General features: G+C 37.6%; 1 protein-coding gene across 13 annotated transcripts in view; it reads left to right on the forward strand.

Moving 5' to 3' along the window:
- Msp300 (Muscle-specific protein 300 kDa) overlaps positions 1-26,142 on the forward strand; it is a 609,326-nt gene that overhangs the window by 327,345 nt on the left and 255,839 nt on the right. For all 13 annotated transcript variants that reach the window (XM_083137559.1, XM_083137560.1, XM_083137562.1 and 10 more), the window contains 15 exons: positions 37-186; positions 980-1,147; positions 2,684-2,854; positions 5,164-5,319; positions 6,331-6,483; positions 7,446-7,613; positions 8,706-8,859; positions 10,922-11,097; positions 12,509-12,640; positions 14,973-15,164; positions 16,076-16,360; positions 17,397-17,654; positions 18,855-18,977; positions 20,666-20,814; positions 22,454-22,631. In XM_083137559.1, the coding sequence (XP_082993685.1) occupies positions 37-186; positions 980-1,147; positions 2,684-2,854; positions 5,164-5,319; positions 6,331-6,483; positions 7,446-7,613; positions 8,706-8,859; positions 10,922-11,097; positions 12,509-12,640; positions 14,973-15,164; positions 16,076-16,360; positions 17,397-17,654; positions 18,855-18,977; positions 20,666-20,814; positions 22,454-22,631 (2,613 nt within the window). The remainder of the gene's footprint in view (positions 1-36; positions 187-979; positions 1,148-2,683; positions 2,855-5,163; positions 5,320-6,330; positions 6,484-7,445; positions 7,614-8,705; positions 8,860-10,921; positions 11,098-12,508; positions 12,641-14,972; positions 15,165-16,075; positions 16,361-17,396; positions 17,655-18,854; positions 18,978-20,665; positions 20,815-22,453; positions 22,632-26,142) is intronic.

A 26,142-nucleotide genomic window follows, 5' to 3' on the forward strand; every position in this document is an offset into this window, starting at 1 on the left:
TATTATCTCATCTCTGTACATTTTTATTGTCATTAGAATCTCCAAGGGGAAGTTCGTGCCAAGGAGCTGGAAATCGACTCCGTCACGGAGAGAGCTCAGCAGTTATACAAAGGATCAATGAGTGCTCGCAGTTCTCAGATTTCTGAATTAGGACTTAAATATCAACAGGTTTCACACAAAGTAAAGGTTTGTAATTGTTAATTGTGTGATAAGAATTAATAAGTATGCAGTGGAACATTGATTTTATATTCGCAAAGTTTACATTTGTTGCATAGTCAACCATTCTCATTTGAATGCAAGAAAATGTTAGAATTATTCCTGATCATTATTCACACACCTATGAAGAATATATTATGAGTATTCCACTTTACTGATTGAATTAGTGTATAGTCACCTATTTTCTCTTAACATGTAAATTTCTTATAATTAAACCCATGTAGAGTCGAGTTATTACTGATACTAGACTGCAATTGGCACTCATTTGGTTTAAACCAATTATCAGGGCTTTTTAAAAAGAACTATTACTCATGATACTCACATTGCCCACTTGTTTGCAACTCCATTTTATCCAGTATTTTCACAAATGTTTTTAGCTTTTTGAGAAGAGCTGGTCTCTTCCACCGTCTGAGTTTTTAGTGTCTCCTTACCTTTTTAATGTGTTTGTCCTGTGCAAGTCCCTTTACAACCTTTACAACCCCAAAGGGCTTTTTACACCCCTTTTTTAACTCTTAGGTAAGAATTGTAGATAAGGGCCTATGTCCCTGTATACAAGAAGGGTGCAAATTGGTCATGTGTGCTAACACACCACCTGACACTTTTAAATCAATCAGTATGATTATGTGTGTACTTTAAGATGACTATGTAACTATTGATTTCTGATGTGAATATTTGATAGGCAGAAAATACTTTGTGAACATGAAAAATTAAATGTTACAGTGCTTTTTGTGTTCGAAGCTTAACTGTGATACTTTCTTTTCAGGATCTGACCAGTCGCTGGGATCAGTATGTTGCAAGCCATCAGGAGTTCGAGACACATCTAAGTGAGTGCCTGCAATGGCTGGAAGACATCAAGAACAAGCTGGCCTATTGTTCGGATTTGAGTGCTTCTTCTCAGAAGGACTTGGAGGGAAAACTAGGAACAGTTCAGGTATGTTTACACATATTAAGTACTCATGTTTGTGTATTCATTTTGTACTTCAGGTACCCAAATTCCCACACGGCTTGTCTCAACTTAAATGTTTTCTTATATTTTCCTTCCATTGCACAGTAAGAATATTCCTTCTTCATATGGAAGCAGAATGGGGACTTGATTCAATCATATACATAGTAACCTCTCAACCCTGTTTCTTCCTGAAGAGGAATGTCATGCGTTACCTTCTATCTATTGTATATTTTGCTCATTATGAAAAGTATCTTACTGAAATGAAGTGCCTCCCCTCCCTTTCCCAATCAAATTATATTTTGTTGCCATTAGTGCAAAAATTAATTATTTATACTTCCGCTATTTAATTTTTGCACTAATGGCAACAAAATATAATCCCAATCCAGCATCCAGGAAATTAATGATCCAGGAAATCCCTCACTTCTTGCTCGTAATGGTACTGTGCTTAAAGTCTGTGACCTTCCTGACCTGTGACATCACATTTCTGCTGCAATCCAGAATGTGATGCCAGTAATGCTGTACAGCACATGAGCGGAGCTTGAATATAGGTTGGACATCTGTCATGCAACTAATAGTGCACATATCGAAGTGTATTAGGTATGTAAAAAACAAACTTATTGAGTTTCTCTATAGGTAGAAGAAAGCTGTACACAAATATCTTAATAAAGTTACAAGTTATTCATTTTTCTTTTATTATACTTTTAAGCCGGACACACTGTATGTGTTTGAAACATTGGATGTTAACGCCAACTTAACATGGCTGGTAACCTGCGAATGTTCAAGCGTTGTTCCACATAACTTGTAAATAGCAGTTGAGTGCATAACTGAAGAAGCTAGAAGAAAGGTAGCAAAATGACGTGGAGCAAATTAGTAAATTAGTAAGAGTAGATTGTCTTTTTCCCTGCACCTGTCAAATCTTTAGATAGCATGGAGAAGTATTTAGTATCTTTCATTCATTTCCCCAATAATAGAATACTGCTCTCCATTCTGGTCCATGGCATGTTCCCCTCAGCTGTCTAGAATCGATTTTGTTCTTCACTTTTTCCTGGCTACAGTTCATTACAGTGTTTCCTCATTGTTCAATTTTTCAAGATCACATCTCCTATCCTTTCTAAACTTACAGACTGAATGATTTCAATTATCTTTACAAAATTGTGAATGGAAAAATCCACTGCAACAATCTCCTCCAGGAATTCCACTTTTGAGCACCTGTGCGCATAGCACATAACAAGAATCTATTTTCCACAGAAAAGCCTAGACTGGAAATTCAGTCTTCCATCAGAACATGTTGCTAAATAATATCAAATAGTGCCATCTTGACTTATTTTTATTAATCTTTTGTGTTTTTTGTTATTTTTACTTTTGTTCTTTTCGTTGTTGATGATTTAAGTATAAATTGGCCACTACTGCTGTATCTGAAATTTTCTCAATAAATAAATAAATACATTTATTTCTTTGTAATAATAGTGTAGGAGCACAATATGCAAATGTGGTTTTAAGAGTTCCTTTTTCCTCCCATAGGATTTACTGCTGTTTAAAGAAGAAGGTTTCACGAAGGTGCAGGGAATAGTTGAGCTTGCCCAGACAGTCCTGGCCAACACTGCCCCTTCAGGTCACGACGCGATCAACCAGGTCCTGGGCAAACTTCAAGAGCAGTGGAGTGCCTTGGCATCTAAGATGGTTGAGACAAAGGTAACAACTTTTGCATTATAACATATTGCATTTCTACTTAGTTACGTTGATATAAGAGTAATTACAATATTTAGATTGTTAGACATAAGTATAGGTTCACTAGGGTTGAGTAAATACTATTCTAGTTTGATGCCAATGCCCTTGCAGATTTTCACCTTGAAGCAAATTAAAATAGTCAAAAATACAAAAATATGAGGGCTGGGCCATAAGTCATGGCAACTGTATTTTTAACGGTCGTACCACAATATGATTGTGTCTCTCGGAGATCGTGACACTTGTAGTATGTTAATGTGTCACTAGATGACAGTGTGATGAATGGTTATCGTACAGAGGGCAGTGGTAATTCATTGTTGAGTCAACCATCATGCTACGGTATGAAGAGCGTTTGTGTATCAAAATAGCCGTTCTTCAGGAGATAATGCCACAGGGAACTGGTGGAAACTGTGAGGAATAGTGTCCTACTCTAGTATGCACCTCTTTTGTTCCCGTAAAGCTCGTATGCTTTATGGCTTGTAAATACGAGTACATGTGGAAAGATGTTCTCTTTAAGGATGTTTTGCTTGCTTTCTTATCCTACACCTGTTACACATGATGTGCATTGTTCATACATTCCACAATCTAGGGGTCCCAGGTTTGATACCCGGTGGAGGCACATAGTGGTTCAGATTCCACTTTAAACTGTAGGTCCAGTCCCAATTAGCCTTACTGTGCACAAAGTGGACTTAAAACACCAACTCAACTCAACTCAACTCATACATTCCATTTGTATGTTTCAGATTTTCGTGCTTGTCCCGCATTCTTGTGAGAAAAATAGTTGCGCTCGTAGTTCCAAATTATATTCCAAGTATATCATATCGATCTACTACAGTTCTGTTATAATATATTCATTATTTCGCATAAGATAATTATTTAGTCACAAAATCCATTTCTCCTCAGAACACTGTGACCAAAATAAATAAAAGTATTCATTTTGCAAAATTTCCAAGATATTTAGACTGAGAAAGTGTGACATGGCATTTTTGTAGATTCCTAGTCTTCGGAAAAGTATTGGCCAGCATCAGTGGTCAAATTTGAAATAACTCTTTCTGATTCCGTTACCACTGGTATCGGTCAATACCCATACATTGGTATCTCAACCCTCTGGTTACCTTAATTGGGGGGTCTGGTATGTCACAGTTGTAAAACGCAAATGCAGAACTTATGAAGGAGACTGTTAAAACAGTTCACCATACCTTTTTCAGGTTAGCTGTTAATCAGATCTTAAATAAAATTAAAATAAGAAAATAAAATAGGTATGTGAATGGGGGGAGGGGGATTTGGTTGTAAAGATGAAAACTGTGTGTGAAATTGAGAAATTACCCTTTACTAAAGGTTTTGCTGTGTATTGCAAAGTTATACGAATCAACATGTTTCTTACAGGACAGGTTATTAGAGTCCATATGAAAATACAGTAAAACCTGTCTATCCCGGAACATGATGAAAATTTTCCGTCTTAACAGTTTTCCTTCTTATACAGGGTTGACTTTAAATACAGTAAAGAGCGCTGCAGGAAATAATGGAAAGACAGATTTACATTTCGCATTACTTATTTTATTATTACGCAACATGTTGGTACACTTTTTAAATTATTGTAAGAACGTACAGTATGTATTTATGAATCTTTTCGAACCCGGGACCCCTGGCGTCGTAGTGCGATGTGCATAGAGGGAAAGAGAAAGATTGAAAGATGGAATAAGAGAGGTGAAGAAAGATTGAGATAAAAGTGAAGAAAAAAGAAAGAAACAAAAAGAGATAACAAGAAAAATAGAAAGATGACTAAAGAATCGAGGAGAAATAGACAAAGCAAGGTGGAGAAAGAAGGTAAGAGATGAAAGAAAGAAACGGAATCGTAACAGCTATGAGTATTGTAGCGCATTCTTTCATATCGACAATGTTACCGATAAGCGAGTGGCAACAGAGGTGTGTTCCAATTACAGTATTGCATTGTTTTCTTGAGAGCGACAAAAATAAAGGAAGAAGTTTCCGTCTTACTGAAATAAAACATCTCGTTGGTCTTTAAATGGTGTTCTGTTTCCGCATTAAGGAGGTTTCCACCTTAAGCAGGTCATTTTTAGGTATAAAATCGGTACATTCTGGGGACTTTTTTTTCCGTATTTACAGGTTTCCTTCTTATAGAGGTTCCGGGATATGTAGTTTTTACTGTATATCACACATAAGATAAAAACTTTCGTAGGTATTCCTGTGTATTAATTACATTGTTTTGTGCGGTTACCAGAATATTCGGACTAACCCTTTTGTGTGTATTCCAGACTAACTTGGATGAGTACATCCATCGATGGGCAGGCTTCCTCGAACAAATCCACCAGCTGAACAAGACCGTGGAATACCTGGAGAGTGTGTTCAATGAGATAGCAGAATTCCAAACCACAATGTCAGAGAAAAGGGCTCAGCTGGAGAGAATAAAGGTGGGTCTGATAATATTGAGCGATGTAAATCAGTCACACTCCAGATTTTGTTCAGCTCTAAATTATATCTAATGACTAGAGCCCAGATTTTAGGCAAAATGCCTATTCGTTTCCGACGCTGGTAGACAAAAATTGAACACAAAAGTACACTGATCCGAAGGTTCTTAACATTCTGAACAATACTTTATGTTGCCTTCTTTTGCCTATTTCACCTTACACTGCCTTTTCCAAACATTTTTGCCTCTTTTGTTATTCTAACAAGGCATTTTTTTTAAATTATATTTCTCTTCTTCTATTTGATTTCATTTTTCAATAACCCTTGTTATTCAAATTATTATTTGTAAATACATTTTTAAAGATTTAAGAAGAATTTAAGTCCTTCTCTTCAATTTTTAATGCCTCTTCTTCAATTTTCACTGCCTCTTTCTGAAACTTGACTGCCATTTTTTTTTACATACACTGCCTATTTTTTCAATTTTTCGTTGCCTTTTTGCCTGCCATTTTTAATACTTTTCAGTGCCTGAACATCCGGGCTCTACTAATGACCATACTTTGAAAGAGCTAAGAGTTAACAAGTGGGTTTTCTTTAGTCAATATGTGCCAAGAATATTAGAATATAATAATTAAATTAAGAAGACTTAGATGGGCAGGCAATGTGGCATGAATGGGAGAGGAAAGAAGAGTTTTCAGGATTCTTGTTGGGAAACCTGATGGTAAGAGACCTGTAGGGAGGCCAAGACGAAGATGGAGGGATAACGTTGAGATGGACCTAAATGAAGTCGGAAAGCATGTGAAGATGGGTCACATAACTGTCTAGTCTGGAGAGCCGTTGTTGCAGTACTGTCCATGCTGGAGAGCCATTGTTGCAGCCCTATATCCTCACAGAACTAAAGGAAACAATTACGGTAATCAACGAGGGTATTGACATTGCTATGGGTTCGAAATTGTATTAACACTGAATAGTTTCAACCTTAATTGTTGTATTAATCCTGTGTTCAATTTATTTCTCAGTGTTTGGAGGAGAAGGCACGCTGTGAGAAGATCGAAGTTGACAGCCTGAAAACAAAGGCCGTGGAAATGCTAGCCAGCGGGCAACAGAGCCACGCTGCTTCACAGGCGCAGGAAATCCTCAACAAATTTGATTCCCTTGTGGAAAGGATTAAGGTAACCATTGTAATCTCCTAATTATTATTATGACTTGTTAAAATAGAGCAAATTTGATTGTATTGCTATAACATCTATTAATGTTCTACCTGCTCCACAGTTGCTCACAAATTTGGCTTTTGTCTTTTATTAATCATATTTTTTAGAAATCTAGGGTGTTTGGGAAAATGCATGTAAGTCACAAACTGCAATTACCTGTTGTTTTCATTTCAGTCCCAACAAATCAATTCAAGAAAATATAAGTGTAATTTTTTATTGGGCATGTTGAAAGATTTTTAACAGTGATGATCCAACATGTATAGTATAGCATGTCTGTAATGTTTGCTATTAATAGGATAAACTTTAATAACTGTGTGCTGTAAAAATGTGTTTTTTGAGTTTAGTGGGTTTTTTTTTAACATCCTAGACATATCACTATTTATTAGAGATGGGGCCATATTAAATTTTGGCCAATACCTATAAAGTACTGACATGAAATTTATAGATACCAGATAACCGATATCATACCGATCCAATATAAATTTCCTACTGGTACTTGAAGAACCAGAATGGTTCATTGGCCTCCTTAACAGATGTTTGTTTCCAGGTGACTGCAAGGCAAAAGAAGTTGCATATTTAGACATTTACTTTCTTTTAAATATGGAATGGAGATTATCCATAAAAATTATAACAAAAAGGCAGAATTTTGCACTAAATTATATTTATAGATATATTGGATCGGTAGAATAATCGGGAATTTTACCAATAAACCAATACATCAATATGCCTATGTAAGCCTATACGGATAGAGTACCAGTTAATCTGTCACATCCTTACTCTTTACAGCATTGGTGTATAAGGGGAGCTGATAAGCTAATAACAATAAAAGTATATTAATTTTAGTGACTTAGAGAAATGTTCAGTTTTTATTGTGAAAGCTTATTTAGTCACTGTGTTATTCTTTCTTACTTTTAATTTTACAGAACCTGCTAATTGAGCGTGAAGAACAGTACAAGGACCACCGGCTGTACAAGGAGGCCCACGATGAGCTCATTGCTTGGTTGAGCAGGGCCCGGGAGAAGGTCCCAGCTTTGAAACAGAGATCACTGAGTGATAAACTAGCAATTGAGACAGCTGTTCAACCCTTGGAGGTACGTTTTCTCTTTTGTGTTCTTACTTATTTACATGACTTTTTGTTTATTCATCTCTGGAAGAATGGTATGTGTTCTTTTTTTTTATACACCTGAAAGCCCTCTAAATCATATCTTCCATCAAAAAATCAATAAATGCAGCTACTGAAGAAGAAAGGAATTATGTTATTACTACACCAGGTAGCTTTTCTGTGAGGATTCATGTGTTGGGCTACGTGACAACCATATTTTTCCTCGACATTTTGGAAATATCTTCAATCTTCACAGTTGTATCTTATGTAACGTGAAACAAATTGGTATATGTAAAATGGAAATGCCTGGCAGAATGAATATTGATCCAGGCTGCAAGAGTGCGAGTTGACAACTAAGAGGGTATTGATTGAAAAACCTAAGGGAGCTTTTGGACCAAGTGACAAGCAACAATTGTCATTTGTAAATGAACCTTCGGAAATAAATACAAACTTTCATACCGGAATTGCATGACGAGCTGCACATGTAGCTTGTGTGTCACTCAAACTGCACAATTTTCTAAGTACTGTTCATTGTGCTGTCTTAGTCTGTTGGTTGTGCACGTGCTGTTCTACAGACAGGGGTTCCCTGATGACAATATTGCCTTGTAATCAAGGAATCCCAGTTTGATACACTGTGGAGGCACAGAGTACTTTAAACTGTAGGTCCAGTTCCAATTATTCTATTTGTGCATGAAGTAAACTAAAAACAAAAACTAAAAACAAACTCAAGCTTTTCTACAAACTGAGCTTCACGATTAGCTAAACGTGGCAGAAAAATGGAGTAAAATAAACCAAATCAATCAATTAATGGACTGGAATGGAAACTGCCTACTCCGGTACATGCAGTTTGTGGCTGTGCTGCTTGTCACTTCTGTGTAAAACTCTGTGGCGCTTGTCACTTCAGTCTGAAATCAACCTACAGCCCACAATGCTAAAGATTTATCAGTTGATTCTTTGTTGGAAAATCCTTTGAAAGTATGTAGAAACATTCGCTTGAGCTTTTGATGATGAAACTAACCGAAAGTGTTTCCACATTAGCAAGCCCATGTCGTTTTAACTGTTCCTTTTTCTTCCTCTGCAGGCATTGTTGAATAAGCAGGCCCAAGGAGAACTGCTGGTGGAACATCTGGAGCACACAGGAGAAGTAGTCCTCGCAAGCACGTCGCCACAGGGTCAAGACATTGTCCGAAATGAAATACGAGCTTTGAGGGAAAGCTTTGAAGGATTGTTCAATGGTGAGTGCTGATTGACAGTTGAAGCAACCATTTTCTTTCTCTCTTTTTTTTTAATGTCAACACATATGTGACACATTCAAGCAGATGATATTGTTACGTAGTATTTCATTACTATTTGAAGTACTCTGTGGCAAAATATGGTCATTATTGAGTTTATTAAGCAGAAAGGTTATTAGAAGCTGTATTGTAGATAAATTATTTTTGTTTTGTGTTTACTTACACAATCCATCAATAAAATAATGAGACTGGGTTCATAATATAAAATAGGAACAAGACAATTGAATAGTACATGTATTTTATTCAAAGTACATTCCTTCTGAATCAATACAACGAGTGGCATGATCGAGCAACAACTGGAACAACCTCTTCATATCTTTTTGTGGTATGTCCCGAAGAGTCGATGTCACAGTCCTTTGGATGTCTTCAACATCGTCAAAGAGTCTCCCTTTCAACGGTAACTTCAGTTTTGGAAACAGAAAATAATCGCAGGGGGACAAATCTGGTGAATAGGGTGGGTGATTTAGCACACACACTTGTTTTCGGGCCAAAAATTCTTGTACAACTACTGCCTGGTGAACTGGAGCATTGTCATGAAGCAGGAACCAGCTGTCTGGTGTTGAGTACTCAGGCCGCACGCAGCGAATCCTCTTCCATAGTGGTTCCAAAACACTCAAATAAAAATTTCCAGTGACGGTTTGTCCCTCAAGGACAAATTCGTGATGAATAATTCCCTTACTGTCATAAAAGCACACCAACATTGTCTTCACTTTTGACTTTTGCAGACGAACGACACTGAAATTGGACTGTGCCTTGCTTCATCTTCTATCATTTCCACATCACTCTTATCACTCATACCACCTGAATATCTGTGTATGGGATAAACAATTATCCCCATACACTTGATGCATCAATCCCACAGTCTTGGTCGCACTTTTGCTGAGTTTGTTTGCTCTCTGCTCCATGCCGCTAACGTGGCAATGGTCTGCTACTACCAACACAAGATGGCACCCTAGTTACCGTCAAGCTTAGCGTGCAGTGATACAATGTTGCCAGATTGTAGACAAAGGTTGGACATTTCAATGGTAGCTATGTATTGTTGAAGGCATTTCTCTTTTCCTTACAATAAAATCAGTTTCATTATTTAATTGTCGGAATGTGTATATGATAGGGATGTGACGAAGCTGAAAATTTACCGATGCCGATGTACTCACCGATAATTTTTGGAACCGATGCCGATATTTAACCGATTCCGATACATAAGATTATTGAATAGAAATGGGATGTTATTTTTAGCATGACAAAAATAAATTTGCTATGTACATTTCTATTGCATATCATATGAATATACATATATATTCTCAAGAGATGCGAATGTACATTTCACATTATGTGAACCTTTAAGAAGAACATGGATTCTCAAGAGATTAAACATTAGTACACAAGCAGTTATTTGAAATGCAAAATGAATTCCTGTTCTGCCAGATTCAACTTCAGAAACACGAGATTTGGAAGCACTTCAGGAAGTAACCTACTTCTTCTCTTATCGCAAACCTGTTCCGCAACACTGAACACTCAATCACTGAATACTGATGCAGCAGGTATGCCCAAGTATTTTCTCAGCACTTGCTTCAGGTTTGAATATTCATTTTTGAATTTCCAATACAACAGCAGATCCTGGATCAGCAATGTACTGTTTTATTTCCGATTTATAGTTAGGTTGATCCTCTGAATGAGTTGGCAATAATTTTATTACAAAAACTCTACAATAATGATGAATCATAACCAAATTTTCAAGAAATCTTACAAAACAATATAATACTTTCTGTATTTTACACTAATTTCGTTTCACTCCAACATAATGATTACTTTGATTATTCTGTTATTAACATTAAAAATAAAAAGCTTCTTTCCTTTTTTTTTTTACTTGAAGTGAATAATGCAAATTTCCAGGAAGGGAGAGGGTTCAGTCAATGTACCAGTTTAACCCCCTCCCAATACTGATGATCAGCCATTTCTTTAAGGTATATACTTCTTTAAATTTGATATGTGATGTCTACTGCAGAAATCAAGCAGCAGAAAGACCAATTGGAGGCCACCGTCCTTCAGTGGAGGGATTACAAGGATGAGTATGAGAGGCTTTGTGATTGGCTCCAGCAGATTGACATCCTGGTAAAGGCCCAGAAAACTGCTCTCCTGGCCACTGTCCAAGAAAAGGCTAAACAAGTGGATGAGGTGAAGGTGAGTATACGCTCCACACACGAGAATGGATGTTTGTAGTTATATTTCAATTAATATCGCAATGAACCTGTTTTTGATGCACATGCAAGCTTTCAACTTGAATAGTATGGGAATACAGATCTTGGTTCATTCACTTATATTTTTCACAGATTCATTGACACATTTGTGTTTATTGGTGTTGTAGGCACAAATGCAGCCTTAGTCACCAGATGCTGCTTTTCCAGTGACATATCCATTTTAAATAAAATGGGCAGAAAGTTGTCTACGGCATGTTTCATAAGAAAGCACTTGGGAATTACCAGAAGATAAGGCTGAAATTAGCTCTCAGACAATTTGAATCATCTCCAAAACTCGCATGATTGTCAATGGAAGAACAGCTCGTCACTTCATTTTATGATGGATGCAGTAAACGCAGTTTTAATATTGTGAATGTGAAATTTCATGTTTCCATGTTGTGAATTTGGTAGTTTTTCCCTGATTAGTTCTGAAGGCTCACTGCCTTCATTCACTGAGGATGCGGCATCTGGGATGGAAATGGTAGGGCGTCTCTTCTTTGTTTGTTGAAAGGTGGTGTTTGTTCCATTTCTCCCATCTGATGGTGCTGGTGTTTGTTTCCTGGCTTGTGACGTCTGCTGTGCTTTCTGCTGGCAGTTGTTTTGGTTTCCGTTGTTTGTCGGCATTGCCAGGTGGTGATTGGGGGTTTTTACCATCTGTTGCATTGTGTTGCTAGGTGTGGTGTGATTTGTGTTCTTTGGATGCATGGAAGGGGGTGGAGCATTTTTCTATTTTTTTGGTCTAGGCTTTTCTGAAGAACTGGGTGCCAGGTTGGGTGACACACTGCCATCTCCATCCCAGATTCCGTATCCTCAGTGAATGAAGGCAGTGAGCCTTCAAAATTAATCAGAAAAAAGAAAAACCTTCCAAATTCGCAACACAGGAACATGAAATTTTGCGAACACAATACCTCATCACTTGTTTCCAAAAGATCTTCATATCTCCTTTGTTTATTTAAAATTGATGACATGAGATGCAGCTGCACACTTAACAGATCCTCATTTACATTGCATATACATACAAAAAGAAAACCAGTGAGAAATAATAGTAGTGATAGTAATGATATTGAAGAAGACAAAAAGAAGGAAATTATGCTAGCCATGGGGAACAAAGATTTAAAAAATATATTTTTCAGAAATCGTAATTATCTCTATGCTTTGAAGCTTAGTTTAAACTTGTGAAATCTCTGAAACATGTCAGGAGTCTTTTTTTGATCTTACAACCTCATTCATTATGTAGCTTACCCATTTTCCTAGTGAGTATAAATGCTGTTTTAAAGCTAATTCTGTACTGTAAACTTAAGAAAAAAAGGTGCAATAGAACTACTAACTTTTATATATGTTATTTCTTTCCAAAGGATATCATAGTGAGACTGGACAAAGGACAGGAGCAAATAGAGAGATTCAACCAAACAGCTTCCTCATTGCTATCATCACATCTGGATACCTACGTCAATAACCAGCTAAGGCATCTCAACTCACGCTATCAGGTACGTTGCTTGATCTTACTTTTATCTTCTTATTCTATCAGTAAATCTCACACTGAAATTCAGAACATTTATTTATTTGAATTCAAAATGCAGAGCATTGTCTGTACAAATAGTCAAGCAGTACAAAATAACAGTCAGTACACTTGCTCAGGAGATCTCCTTCTAACACCCTAGGTTTTTTTGTAGTAACACTGCACATTGCAGCAATTTTGTCCTGTGAAATTGAGTGCAACACATGTGTGATGTCTGTTTGGGGCTCCTGTTCAGTATAAACATGCACTGGATCACAGGACTCATCCCTTGCATCACAATGCGCTTTGTTGGATCTGGAACTCTTGCTCTAGTTTGACTCCACAACAAATGCCCTCTCATGAATACTAAAGACATTATGGATCACCTTTCACTATAACTGTTCTCTGTAAGAACCAATGCCACACTGCAGCTGCATTTTCTCCCTTCCTCTGCAACACCAACATTGTACAGTATTGCCAACTTTTAGTATACTTTATTTCCAGTTATACTGCATAAACAGACCACATATTTTCTCATCTTCAAAGCAGTAAAAATGTAATATTTCATTAATCAGTTAGTAGGTTAGGTCAGGCCAGTTTACAGCTAAACTTCATAGTGCAATGTTCCTTTGAGGGATGCCTGCAAAGCATTTTTTTGTTGGTTGGTGCATAGGCAGTGCATTGTCTCTCTCTCTCTCTTTCTCTTTCTCCCTCTCTAAACCAGAGTCCACTACTTCTTTGTTTCATACTGGTGCCTACGTGTCCTCACAAGTTGGTGACAATATAATTTAATTTAAGGTATGATCTTGGGCCTTTGACATTTCATGTCAAGCTTCTACGACAGAGACAGATTATCACCAACTTTTCACTAAATAATAATCCTCTATTTGCAAATAAGCTATTCTAATAGCAGATTGATTTGGAAGCAGTGGGAGACTGTTGGCACAGAATACCAAGGACTCGGTCTCAATTCTTAATTGAAAAACTCAATATGCTGACCAAAGCAGAAATTTATTTTATTATAAAACATAAACTAAACATAACGTTTCAACCTTCTGGCAAGGTCTTCTTCAGACTCTGCACCAAGTACAAATGTAACAAGGTACAAAACAGGATGATATATATGTACACAAACATTACTCCCTTCCAGACTATTAGAAAGTTGTTCTGGAACATTCTAGCAGGAGGCTTTCCCTTGTCAACTGTACTTTCACCTAAAAGGCTAAACATATTTTCTTCCCTCTAGAGCCCGACCCTTTGGCCGAGTGGTTAGCACATCGTGCTGCAACGCCAAGGGTCCCGGGTTCGAATCCTGGTCGGGCTTGGTTGTTTGTGAATGTCCATTCATCAATTTCATCATTTCATCACTCATCCCCATCTTCGCAAATTAGCCAAGAGGCACAAAACGCGAAGTAAAATAAACTAAATCAAATCAAATCAAATCAAATCTTCCCTCTAGAATGTGGTTGGACTCTTTATCTCACACTCTTTTTCCTTCATTCTACTTCCTTCTTCTCTCCTCTTTCTCTCTTGTCCTTTCCACTCTTTCTACAACCTTCTTCCATTCTTTGTTTATCATCGGTCCCCCATTCCAGTTCATTGTGTCTTCTTCACCTTTCTTCTCTATTTCCTTGGCCTCCTTCCATTTTCTCACTAGTATTCCCTTCTCCCTTCCTATGTGCTTAGCCTCATCCCACTCTATGTCATATCCTGTTTCTCTCGTGTGATTAAATATGACATTTCTCTCTCCCTTAAGTTGTACATCATCCCTATGTTGTTTCAACCTGTCTTTCAGCCTCTTTTTCGTTTCTCCTATGTACACACTCTGACATTCTTTACATTTCACTTCGTAGATAATCTCTTCCTCCTCTGTTTTTCTTTTTCTTGTTTGAACCTCATGTTTGAACCTCAAATTTTCAATAACTTTTCAATAAGTTAGAATTCTAGAAGATGTACTTTTAATGAGTTTATTGTGTTGTAATAGCTTGATGTTTTCTTTAGGGAAATATGCTCTTCAACAGTAAAATTTTTTATTGCCCACTTTCTTTTTTATTAGGTACTTATTACAGTGGAATCCTGATTTTCCATTCCCAGATTTTCCATTTTCCTGCATTATGCATTGAATCCTTATGGTCGCAACAGGTCAAAATGTTATAACATTTTCCCGCACTTCATGCTTTTTTTTTCAGTTTGGTTCCCTGAAAAATGTAAAATCAAGGTTCCACTGTAATTTTTCATAAGATTATGAATTTGATTAATGATTGTACCTGCGTGCACTTTTTTTTCCTCTCTGCCTAATGTTATGTTTTTCAACATCCCAGGTGCAAGTGAACCTAGCCAAGGACGTGTTCAAGAAAGTAGAGACCAACCTGGACCAGCACAGGGAGTACGAGGTGAGCCTGTCCAAAGCCAGAGCCTGGATAGAGAATGCGAAGGAGACCATACGGGAGAGCAGCGAGGGAGCCTCCAGCAGCACACGAGACGTTTTGCAGCAGAGGCTGGAGAAAATACAGGTAAGTCAGGATCTTCCTGTCATTTCACATTGTAGTTAATAAAATTCAAATGAAAATGTACCTGAGGTGGTTAAAAAGTAGTAGGGATGTGACCGATTAATCGGTACTCTATCGATACTGACCAATATAGCCATATCGGTGAAATTGTCGATAATGTTACCAATCAGATATATCTATAAATAGCTTATATATAATCTGTGCAATATTTTGCCATTTTGTTATGATTTTTATGGATAATCTCCATGCCCTACTTTTAAAAGAGGAAAAGTCTAAATAAGGTCAGTGAACCATTCAGGTTCTTCAAGGACCATTTTGACTTTTTTATCGGATCAGTAGAATATTGGTTATCAGTATTGGTAAATTTTATATTGCTACTTTATCGGTATCGACCAAAATTTCATATCAGTCCATACCTAAAAAGTAGATAAACCATACAAATGAGGATATTCATGAGGAAAAATGAATTACATAGAAATGAGCTTTTAAACCACAGGTACAGTTTAATTTGCACTTTATTAATATGTGTTTCACAACACTGACAAGTTCAAAAACTTCATTCTAGTCTTTCCTTAAATTGTCCATTGTTCTGGTGATACCATAGGTAAAGGTGGCCAGAGCTTGGTGCTGATCCCATCATCTGCACAAATCGTAGATATGAATGTGTGGGACCCTATTTCCACATCAACATGTTGCAATGTGCAGGATATAGCTGAATCTTTCACGTGCCTCCCTGATGGCATAGTGGTAACTTCATCAAGGGGTCCAGGGTTCGATACCCAGTGATGGCACACAGTGGCTCGGATACCAATTTAAACTGTAGGTTCAGTCCTGATTAAGAACAAACTCGAACTTTTAACTTTTACATATAACCATGAGATTTTTTTCAGTAACACTTTCTCTGTTTTTTCTAGAACCTGTTAAAGAACCAAGAAGAGGGCCAGAACTTGGTACATTGCACTGTGAACCTTGGGGAGAAGGTCCTGCGCAACACGAGGTCCGATGGCAGGGACATAATAAACACCCAGCTGAAGGAGATCCAGAACGACTGGGACCGGCTAGTGAGGAAGATCTCGACAGCCAAGGTCCATCTGGAGACGAGCCTCCTGCAGTGGGCCGACTACAGCTCCTCCTACTCACAACTGCAACAGTGGATCAGCGACAGGGAAGCCAAGCTACAACAGGTCTGCGAGCAGAAGGTAAGCTCTCACTTCCTCCAATATTGATGTATTTATTGCCTCCATTGATGTATACATTGTGGTCATCTCTATTTAACCGCAAGATAGGTTTCTGACGTAGTTATTATCTACGGTATGAAAGTTGGAAACACTGTACATCGTTAGTATTATGTGGGAAATGAGGAAGCGCAGCTAGTGTGACATTGGTTCTTACAGAGAACAGCTATAGTGTAAAGTGCTCCTCAATGGCTTTGAGAATTTGAGAGAAGGTGTTTGTGAAGGAGCATAATTTCCGCTTGCATGGAAGTGGCTGTTGAGGTGGGCCACTAACTACAACATGGTGCACTCTGTTGGAGGAGATATCTGGAATGGGTGCTCTAAGGTCTACTACACATGTGAATGCTGCCAAATTCATTAATAAAAATTGCGATAATGTTTGCGAACTTGAAGGGTTCTATGAAAAATGTTTGGTGTTGGACAGATGGTACTTGGAACATGTATGCTGACTGTTCTGTTTATGTTTAAATGTACGTGTGCAGTACCTGTTATGTTCATACATACAAGTGCATTGGCTGTTTTCTGGATTTTGAGTGTGGAGCCCAAGGCACAACATTGCTGTTTGTTGTCGTTAAGGTAAAAGTAGTATTTGAACTACACAGTTGGGCTGGACGCTCCAACGTGTCATGTCTTTGATGATATTTTAAGTATTTGGTATATTCTTGTTGAATGTGGACTTTGCTTTCCTCGGACAGACTTTTTATCTTCCCAACTGTTTGTCATTCCTGTTGGGGAATGTAAACAGTGTTTTAACAAATGTATTTAGCTTTTTATGAAGAGCTGGTCTCTTCCACTGCCTAGTGTGAGGAACTTTTTAGTTTATTCTGACTTTTTAAAGTGTTGTGTTTTTCTTGTGCAGGTCCCTTTACAACTTCGCACTTTTAACTTTTCTCAAGGGATATTTCCCCATATGTGGTGATGCACCCAACAATTTTAATTCAAGTAACCAATGGCTCTGAGCATGAGAATATTGCATTTTAACTGCATTCCTTCTTCCCAGGTATCAAAAGCCAAGAAGGGGCAGGCAGCCGGCTTGAGTGGGCTGAGCATTGGTGAGAGGAAGGCCACCCTCAGACAGACCAATAGCATCGTGCAAGACATCGTGTCCTTTGAGCCCATGATCCAGTCCGTGACGTCCAAGGCAGAGGACCTCCTCCAGCAGCAGCCTGCGTCGGAGATCTCCAGCAAGTATGAGACGCTGAGCAAGCAAGCGAAGGAGCTCTACGAGAAGCAGAAAGAAACCGTTGAGCAGCACCAGGTAGGCACATGGAGGATCATATTACTCAGTTCAGTACATACTGAAGTGTATTAACATGTCCTTTTTACCAAACTTACTGGCAACTGTCTTCATACTTTGGCTCTTACTGTTTATAGTGCCACACTGTACACAGAATATGCTCTTCGATTTTAATTTTTGTAGGTTCGTATCAAAGGCTCAGAGTAGTGATGAGCCAATGGTAATATCAGTGATATCATTGTTGGAAACTTACCGATTAATTACAATACTCTGTGGAGTCTGGTGTTTCGTGAAATCCACAAAAATGGTATGTGATACTTTTGCGAAGTCTTGGTGTTTTTGTAACAAGCTCCTGATGAGAAATGGATTTTTCATTAAATGAGTACGTCACGTGAAACTATGAATATTTTAAAACATAACTCTAGTAAATTGGTATTATATAGTTCCAATGGAAACATTATTTCAGCACTGGTATAAGTATGGGTTGAAAGTTGTAATGGCAGTTCAGTTGGTTCAGAGCAGTAACCATTATGCTATCGATTGTTCTCTTCATTTGATGTAAGTACCAATGGTCCTGTGGAACATTAGTGATAAAATGTTGTCATTGATAATTATTGAAACTTCTATAACTTGCACTCTATATCCTGTATTCAATTTCCAATATTGAAATTAAAGAACTTTGGGCTTAAGTTCAAACCTCTTCAAAATTTACCATTAATAATTCACTGTTCATTTTTATAAAAGGAATCTCTGTTGTTCAGTTGATAGAGCATCGAAGACCCAAGGTTAGTAATTTTATGACCTGGTTCTGGAGGATGGTACTGATTACATTGGAGGTTGGTACTGATTACATGGTAGAGATTATGAGCATGTGAAACCATACCTCCACATAACCTATGTGCCTGCTTTCAGGGCACAGTGTACTGAGCACAGGGAACTTTACCTTTACCTTATCATTTTATGAAAAATAATGTAACAATATGTTTTCCACATAATCCTATAATGATGATTGTGTTTTGGATAACAACTTAGTTACTGCTAACTGCAAATACTAGATGTCTGTTAACCTCACAGTAAAGTTCTCAGTGTATAAGAAATTAAAAACAACAAAAGGAAATAAAGAATAATTTGGTGGTTGGAAAAGTTCATTGGTTCTTCTCTTAAAGAATTGCCACTTTATTTCATTCATTGCAATTATTTTTTTTTCTCTCTCGTTTGCAGGCTTTCCTGGATGCAGGGAATGACTTTGTTCAGTGGATTCGAGTGGCGAGAGAGAAGCTGAGCAAATGCTCTGAACCCACAGGAGACAAAGAGTCTCTGAGCAGCAAGGTCTCTCAGTTGAAGGTAAGCACTTACACGATATTGTGACCACCTATCCATCCCCGTAGCACTACTTGCAGCTAGAGAATAGCAGGGGACCAACTTTCTTACTTGGGTTTTTACCTTTCAGGTTTAAAGTAACATACACTAACTCATGCAAATTTCCTAAAACAAATCTGCAGTTACTGATTTCAAGTTTTTATTATGTTTCACATGCAAACATGCATGAAATTCATCGGAAAACAATCAGATGTTTACATGTGAAGAACTACAAACCACTTCTTCCATTAATCAAGCCACAGAATATCCTCAAACTTCCATCCCTCTTTTTTACACAGTGTGATTGCCAGTATGGCATTTCTTTACATTGCTGGCAAAGTAATAAGTTGTACAGCGTGATTGTCAATATGACTTTTCTTTACATTGCTGGAAAAGTTATAATTTGTACAGCATGATTGTCATATGCAATTAATTTTTACACAACATTTTTGAAATTGAGAACTTATGATCTGTCATAATATATCCATCTCACCATTCTGTACCAGTACAAAATCTCAGGATATTTAGAATTGCAGATTTTTATAACATTTATATTCAGAGTGCTTGGAAATGACATTGTGTTTCTATTTTAGAACCATAAGTTAAAGAATTAATTGGCGAGTATATCACAACTGACGAATTTCCTGTTTCGCCACAGTTCTACTGAAAACTATATAACAGATGGTTTTCTTCAAATAAGAATGGAGCAAGTTCTCACTTCGGGAGCATCTGCTGCATTTGGAACACGAGTTTTTATTTTGTGACCCATTGTCCCTTAATCAGTTAGATGTTTACACGTTTGAGAGACTAAATTTATTTCTTATCTATACCACAAGTGTCATTATTGGGCTACTTTTAACCAAGCTGTATTTAAAAATTTACGTTATTATATGATTATATTCTGTATGTACAATTGCATTTAGACATATCTCAAGGTATCTACTAGTCTGGAAAACCTAGAAATCTGGGAAAAGTCAGAGAATTCAATTTTTCTGGAAAAGTCATGAGGGAAATTTACTGTCTTTCTGGAAAAATCAACATTTTTGTAGTAGTCTGCCAGAAGCAGGTTTTCACACAAAAAAAAGGGCAAGGAAAACAATTAATTTGTTGTGGACGAACTATACTTCAATTTGATATACTGACCATTGCAGTAGGAATTTTATGTTAAATACTAGGAAAATATCATGTTTTGAAGTATTTTCATTTAAAAATCTACTAGAGTAAGTGGCTATAGGAATTTCCTACTTGTAAATTTTAAATTTTGGGTTGTGTTTGGTAGATGTCAGTAGTTGTTTGGTAGATGTTAGTAGTAATACAGGTTGTATTACTAAATTTTAGTATAATTGTTATGATTTCTTTTCTAGAAGAAATAATTTTTTGTAGGCCATAAGTCAACCTTGTGTTATCAGTTTTGCATGTGAACTAAATATTTTAGAAACTTGGTTAAGTGGGATTGTAAGTGTGATGTTAGCTAAATTTTAGTGACCTCCTATACTGAAATGCCCTTGTGACTTTAGTCTGGAGAATTTTGGTTCGTGGTCTGAAAAACCTGAAAAAGTCAGGGAATTTTGTTCTTACTAAATTGTGGATACCACGTGGCTTTTAAAGGTTTATTGTGTAGATTTATAATGGCACGCAGCAACATTTGTATGTTTCTATGCTGTCTCTATCAGGTGCTTCAGAGTGAACAGCCCGAAGGCCAGAAGAAGCTGGAGAAGGCCTTGGAGCAGGCTGACGTGGCGTGCCAAGTGGCCAATCCAGAGGAGAAGGAAATTATTGAAGAAGAGGTTGCTGTCTTGCAGGAGGAGTTTGATAATTATGTGTAAGTATATTTGCCTTTCGTGAGTTAACCCTTAAGGCCGGAATTTTAATACCCAGAAGTCTAGCGCCTGGGCGGTAATTTTAAACTCACAAACACAGTAGATTCACACAGCACTGTTTTCATTTGATTGTTGAGATTCCACTTCAACGTAGTCTAAATCACTTTCCTCACTACCTGACAATAATCTAGAGATCATGAATTTTGTCGCTCACAAGACGCTTCAATCTGCTGCTCCCTGCCATCCCTTTTTTAACGAAAAACTACCGCAAACAAGGAACAACAAAAGTAACTTTCAAAATATTTTCGCAAAATGACACTAGATGGCAGTAAAATACAGTCTCACTAGCAAGCAGAAGAAAATTCGTTTCTTTCCATGCCAATAGATGGCACGGAACAGGCATTCATTTAGAGTCATGATGCGGACATATGGTGCATGTCAAACTGCCCATGGTAGAAACGTGTAGGTCAATACGCTGTAACTGAAACCGGCCGTATGGGTTAATACTAAAGTTGTACCAATATAATTTTTTTTGCTTATGCCTTTATGAAATCGAAGCAAATAATACTGTTGTCAAAGATTGGTAGTTTACAGATCTGATATTAATGACAAACATTTCTTACAAGAGGCAGAATAATATCCTTACTTTGATGGACTTTGTCAGGGGAGAAAAAAAGATGCATAATTAGAAAATTATTTTAATAATTTGTGCCTTTGTATTCATAAAAACAACAGTTGTGAAAGCAATTTGTAGTCTATTTACAGGAAATTTGATTTGCAAAATTATTAATAGTTTTACTGCTATACTATTTGTTCCCTGATGATGTAGTGCAGTAGACATGTCATCACCTTGTAATCAAGAGGTCCTTGATTTAATACCTGATGAGAGGCACAGTGATTTGGATCCCACTTTAAACTGTAGGTCCAGTCCTAATTAGCCTTTCTGCTCATAAAACAGACTTAAAACAAAACTCCAACGACACTATTATCATTTATGATTATTGAATTATAATATGAGTGTAGAAAACTTCTTACGTCACGTGCCGGCAACATATTTGTTAAAACACTAAAATAACACTCAAACAGCACAATAAAAAACACTTAGGAGTTCATCCAAGCTTTCGACTCCTTCACAGAGTCATCTTCAGGGCTGGTCGAGGAAAGACAGAGTAGACGCGGTTGTCGTTACACTGGCGCCAGTGGAAGATGACTCCATGAAGGAGTCAAAAGCTTGGATGAACTCATAAGTGTTTTTTATTGTGCTGTTTGAGTGTTATTTTAGTGTTTTAACAAAAATGAATTTTAATACTTATTGTCTATTTATTTATTTATTTTTAAAATCTTTATCACTTCTTCATCCTCCCATTGCTACCTCATTTCATTCGTTTATAAAATGGCATCTTACCTCCATATACTAGTTTTTGTGTTTTATATTCTTGACGCTATATTATCTGATGCATAGAGCTTGCATACACTCACAGCTGTCCTCGGCAAGTTTTAATAAATTGGTGATAGATCCATTTCTAGTATTCCATAAGCATACAGCATCTACTTTTTGTGTTATAATATTACCATACTTGGGCTCACGTGCCTGTTTAATGCGGATGACCTGTCCTTTGATAATCTCTCGTTTCCTTGCAGAGAGTCCCTGAATCGAACCAAGACTCTCCTGGAAGAAGGAATCGTCAAGTGGGCGGAGTATGAGAACCAATACCAGGAAGCCTCTGATTGGTTGACACAAACAGAGACACTTGTGCAGTCCTTCAACAAGTTGCATGACAGCCTTGAAGAAAAGAAGAATGTGCTCGAACAGTTCCAGGTAACTATTTTCCAACCAACTTTTTTTTGCAACAAAGCTACTTTTACAGTTATTATACAACACTTAAAATTGTTAACTTGAAAATTTGTAATATGAGGAAAGAGCTAATTTTGGCAACTCTGTTTCCACTTCTGTGGATGCTAAGGTGAAAGTAATTTCATGGAATTGCCTAAGACAAGGAAGTGCCAAATTTAGAACATCATTCTTTATTGAAATGTGTTATTTCTAATTGCACCCAAAGCCTTAAGGATTTGTGTGGATTAGTGCATTCATGAATTGAAGCAAAGCTGATTCCTTGTTTCATAATTATTTTATTTGTTGTAATAGTATAAATATATGAAGACTTATATTGTGTACCAGAAACATTAATAAAATACATGTAAGTCTACACATGTTTATTTTTTACAAGTAATCACTGCAGAAAGTAACTGCAACTGTTACTTAGTTAATTTTCAAAATGAGTAACTGGAACTTGATCACTTCTGGAATGAAGTAATTGTAACTCAGTTACTTCTAAAAAATAACTCCCTGAAGACTGTGCAAACACCTGAAGTGTCGAAAGTAATTGTTGACGCGATAATTGAATCTGTGACGAAAATCGTGGTGGAAAGACTTGAGGATTCGCTGAAATTCAACATCGACATGTTCGAAGACCTACGCAAGGAGCTCCGCAGCAAAGATGATGAGATACAGGAGCTGCACGAAAACATTCACGAGTTAGAACAATACCAGAGACGTAACAGTGTCCGTGTATTCGGGATCCCTGAGAAGAAAGACGAAAACACGGACAATATTGCGCTTTCGCTTTTTGAAGAACAGCTGGGCCAAAAATTAAAGCAGGAAGATATTTGTCGCTCGCACCGTGTTGGACAAAACCGCCCCGGAACAACAAGACCCATAATCGTGAAATTCATGAGCTACAGATCACGGTCGGCAGTCTTCAGGAAGAAAAGCAAACTGAAGAACTCGGGCATCATAATCAGGGAGGACCTGTGCATGGCAAGACTGCAATTTCTACGTCAAGCCATCCAAAAGTTCGATACCAAGAATGTATACACCCAAGATGGAAAAATTGTGGTCGTCGTGGATGGCAAGAAGAACTATATCACGAGAGAGGCACAGCTCCGGGGACTCTAGAATAGGAATGATCATTCAAAATCCAGTGCATAAGTTGTCCTCCCCCGAACTACACTGTGTTGTTAAAATGAAGCACCAGACATAGACTGGGACGCGATGCATTATGTGATACTTACCTGGGACACAAGTATCCTAATTTTATTTAATATATTTAATTTCATTCTTCTTTTAAGTTTATTTTATATTATTATTTTTTACTACTATTTTTCATTATTTTTTTTAATCTTTATGAAATGTATATCACAGTTGATATTTTTCTGTTAAATGCAATCAACTTTATAGATTTTGTGGAAAATATGTGCACAGGTAAAGATTTTATTTTGCTTCTGGTCGTCAGAATTCACGGGGTATATGTTAAACTTTCAAATGTTGCCACTCCTGGGTGAACCTCCTCTAACGGAACAGTGCATTCCATTGCCCTCAACCCCCGCTGCAGTGGCAAACGGGGGGGACAGACCTTTGCTTTCTTCCAAGAAAATCGCCCCCGGCCAACGCGACCACTGCTGCCTCCCCCGCCCTCCCTCCTCTTTCACTATCGCACATGTAAACATTCGCTCCCTGATGCCCAAACTGGACGAAGTACGTCACACCATAAAGGAAATGAACGTGGACGCCCTTTTAGTTACCGAAACGTGGCTCAAAGGACACATTGATGACAAAACCATAAATATCCCTGGGTTTTCAGTTTTGCGAAAAGACAGAAAACACAAAAATGCAGGCGGGCTTTTATTATATGTACGGTCTGAACTGCAAGCTGAAGAGATTTCATATATTTCGGAAGAACAAACAAATATTGAACATATAATAGTAAAAATTCGTTTAAAGAAAGAAACAGTTGGGATCTGTGGGATTTACAGACCCGGAGATATACCCTATTCTAAGCTATCAATCCTAGAAGATATTATATCAGATATTAACCATAAAGTCCATCATCTAGTGGTATTAGGCGACTTTAATGTAGATTTCTTGAAACCAAACAAACCCGACACTTCCTATCTTCAATCACTTGTTAATCAGTTTAACCTCACTCAAATCTTAACTGAACCAACGCGAATTACCGCCACTACTAGAATGCTCATTGATCCAATATTTGTAAATAATGTAAGTGATATTATCAATTCTGGTGTTACGGTACCAGTCAGTAATTCTGATCACTCTTTAGCGTATCTCTCTTTACGTTACGGGAAATCACAAAGTAAGGGCAAAACGATCACATACAGGGACTACAGTGCGATAGTGAAGGATGCTCTGAAGGAAGATCTAGAGAGCATCGACTGGAATTCTTTGATGCACTACGAAAACATTGACGACAAGGTGCGTTTCTTTACGGAGAAACTGATTAAAGTGTTTGGTAAACACGCCCCACTGAAAACAGTACGTGCAACAAAACGAAAAGTACCCTGGATTACAGATAATGTTAAATTAATTATGAGGTTACGCGACAACATGCTGTTAAAATTTAAACGAACAAATAATCCTGCCCATTGGAATGAATATAAGAGATAGCGTAACTTCGCTACTTCAGTCGTAAGACAAGAAAAAAAGGCATATTTTGAATACATCATTAATTCATCCAACGATTCGAAACACATTTGGCAACACCTGCGAAGCTTGGGATATGGCAGGAAAAACAAAATGGAGAGCCTTCCACCCGCACTAAATGACGCAAACGCACTGAACAACCATTTCGTCCACGTATCCTCCAAAATGGAAATTAATGAAGAGCTAGTCTCGCAGCAATGTGAGAAATGTTACGCCAGCAGTTTCGACTACGGTGCAGAGGCGTTCAGTTTCTGCGAGGTGGATGGTTCTCGCGTCAGGAAAGCGATATACGAAATCCAATCAAATGCATCTGGATCCGATGACATATCAATAAAAATGTTAAAGCTCTCTCTTCATCATATCCTCCCACCGCTCACGCACATAATCAACTACTCACTCTCCACGGGCAGTTTCTCTGATTCTTGGAAGGAGGCAACGGTAATTCCCATCCCTAAAAAACAGAACCCGGTTTCTGTGAATGACTTGCGGCCCATCAGCATTCTGCCGGTGCTTTCAAAAATCATCGAAAAAATTGCAAATGATCAAATTCGAAAGCATATTGACAAACTTCATATCCTTCCCCGGCAGCAATCCGGTTTTCGCCCTCACCATAGCACACAAACGGCGCTCTTAAAAGTAACCGACGACATTTTTAAATCGATGGATCAATCTAACGTAACGCTACTGGTGTTGCTCGACATTAGCAAGGCCTTTGACACTATACTGCATAAGCTCCTTCTGGCCAAGCTTCATTATTATAAATTCTCGCCGACTGCACTTAAATGGTTCGAAAATTATCTTAGCGGAAGAAAACAGCGGGTTAAGACAGGGG

Source organism: Lepisma saccharinum, chromosome 16 (genome assembly GCF_977018435.1).
Source record: "Lepisma saccharinum chromosome 16, izLepSacc3.1, whole genome shotgun sequence".
NCBI lineage: Eukaryota > Metazoa > Arthropoda > Insecta > Zygentoma > Lepismatidae > Lepisma > Lepisma saccharinum.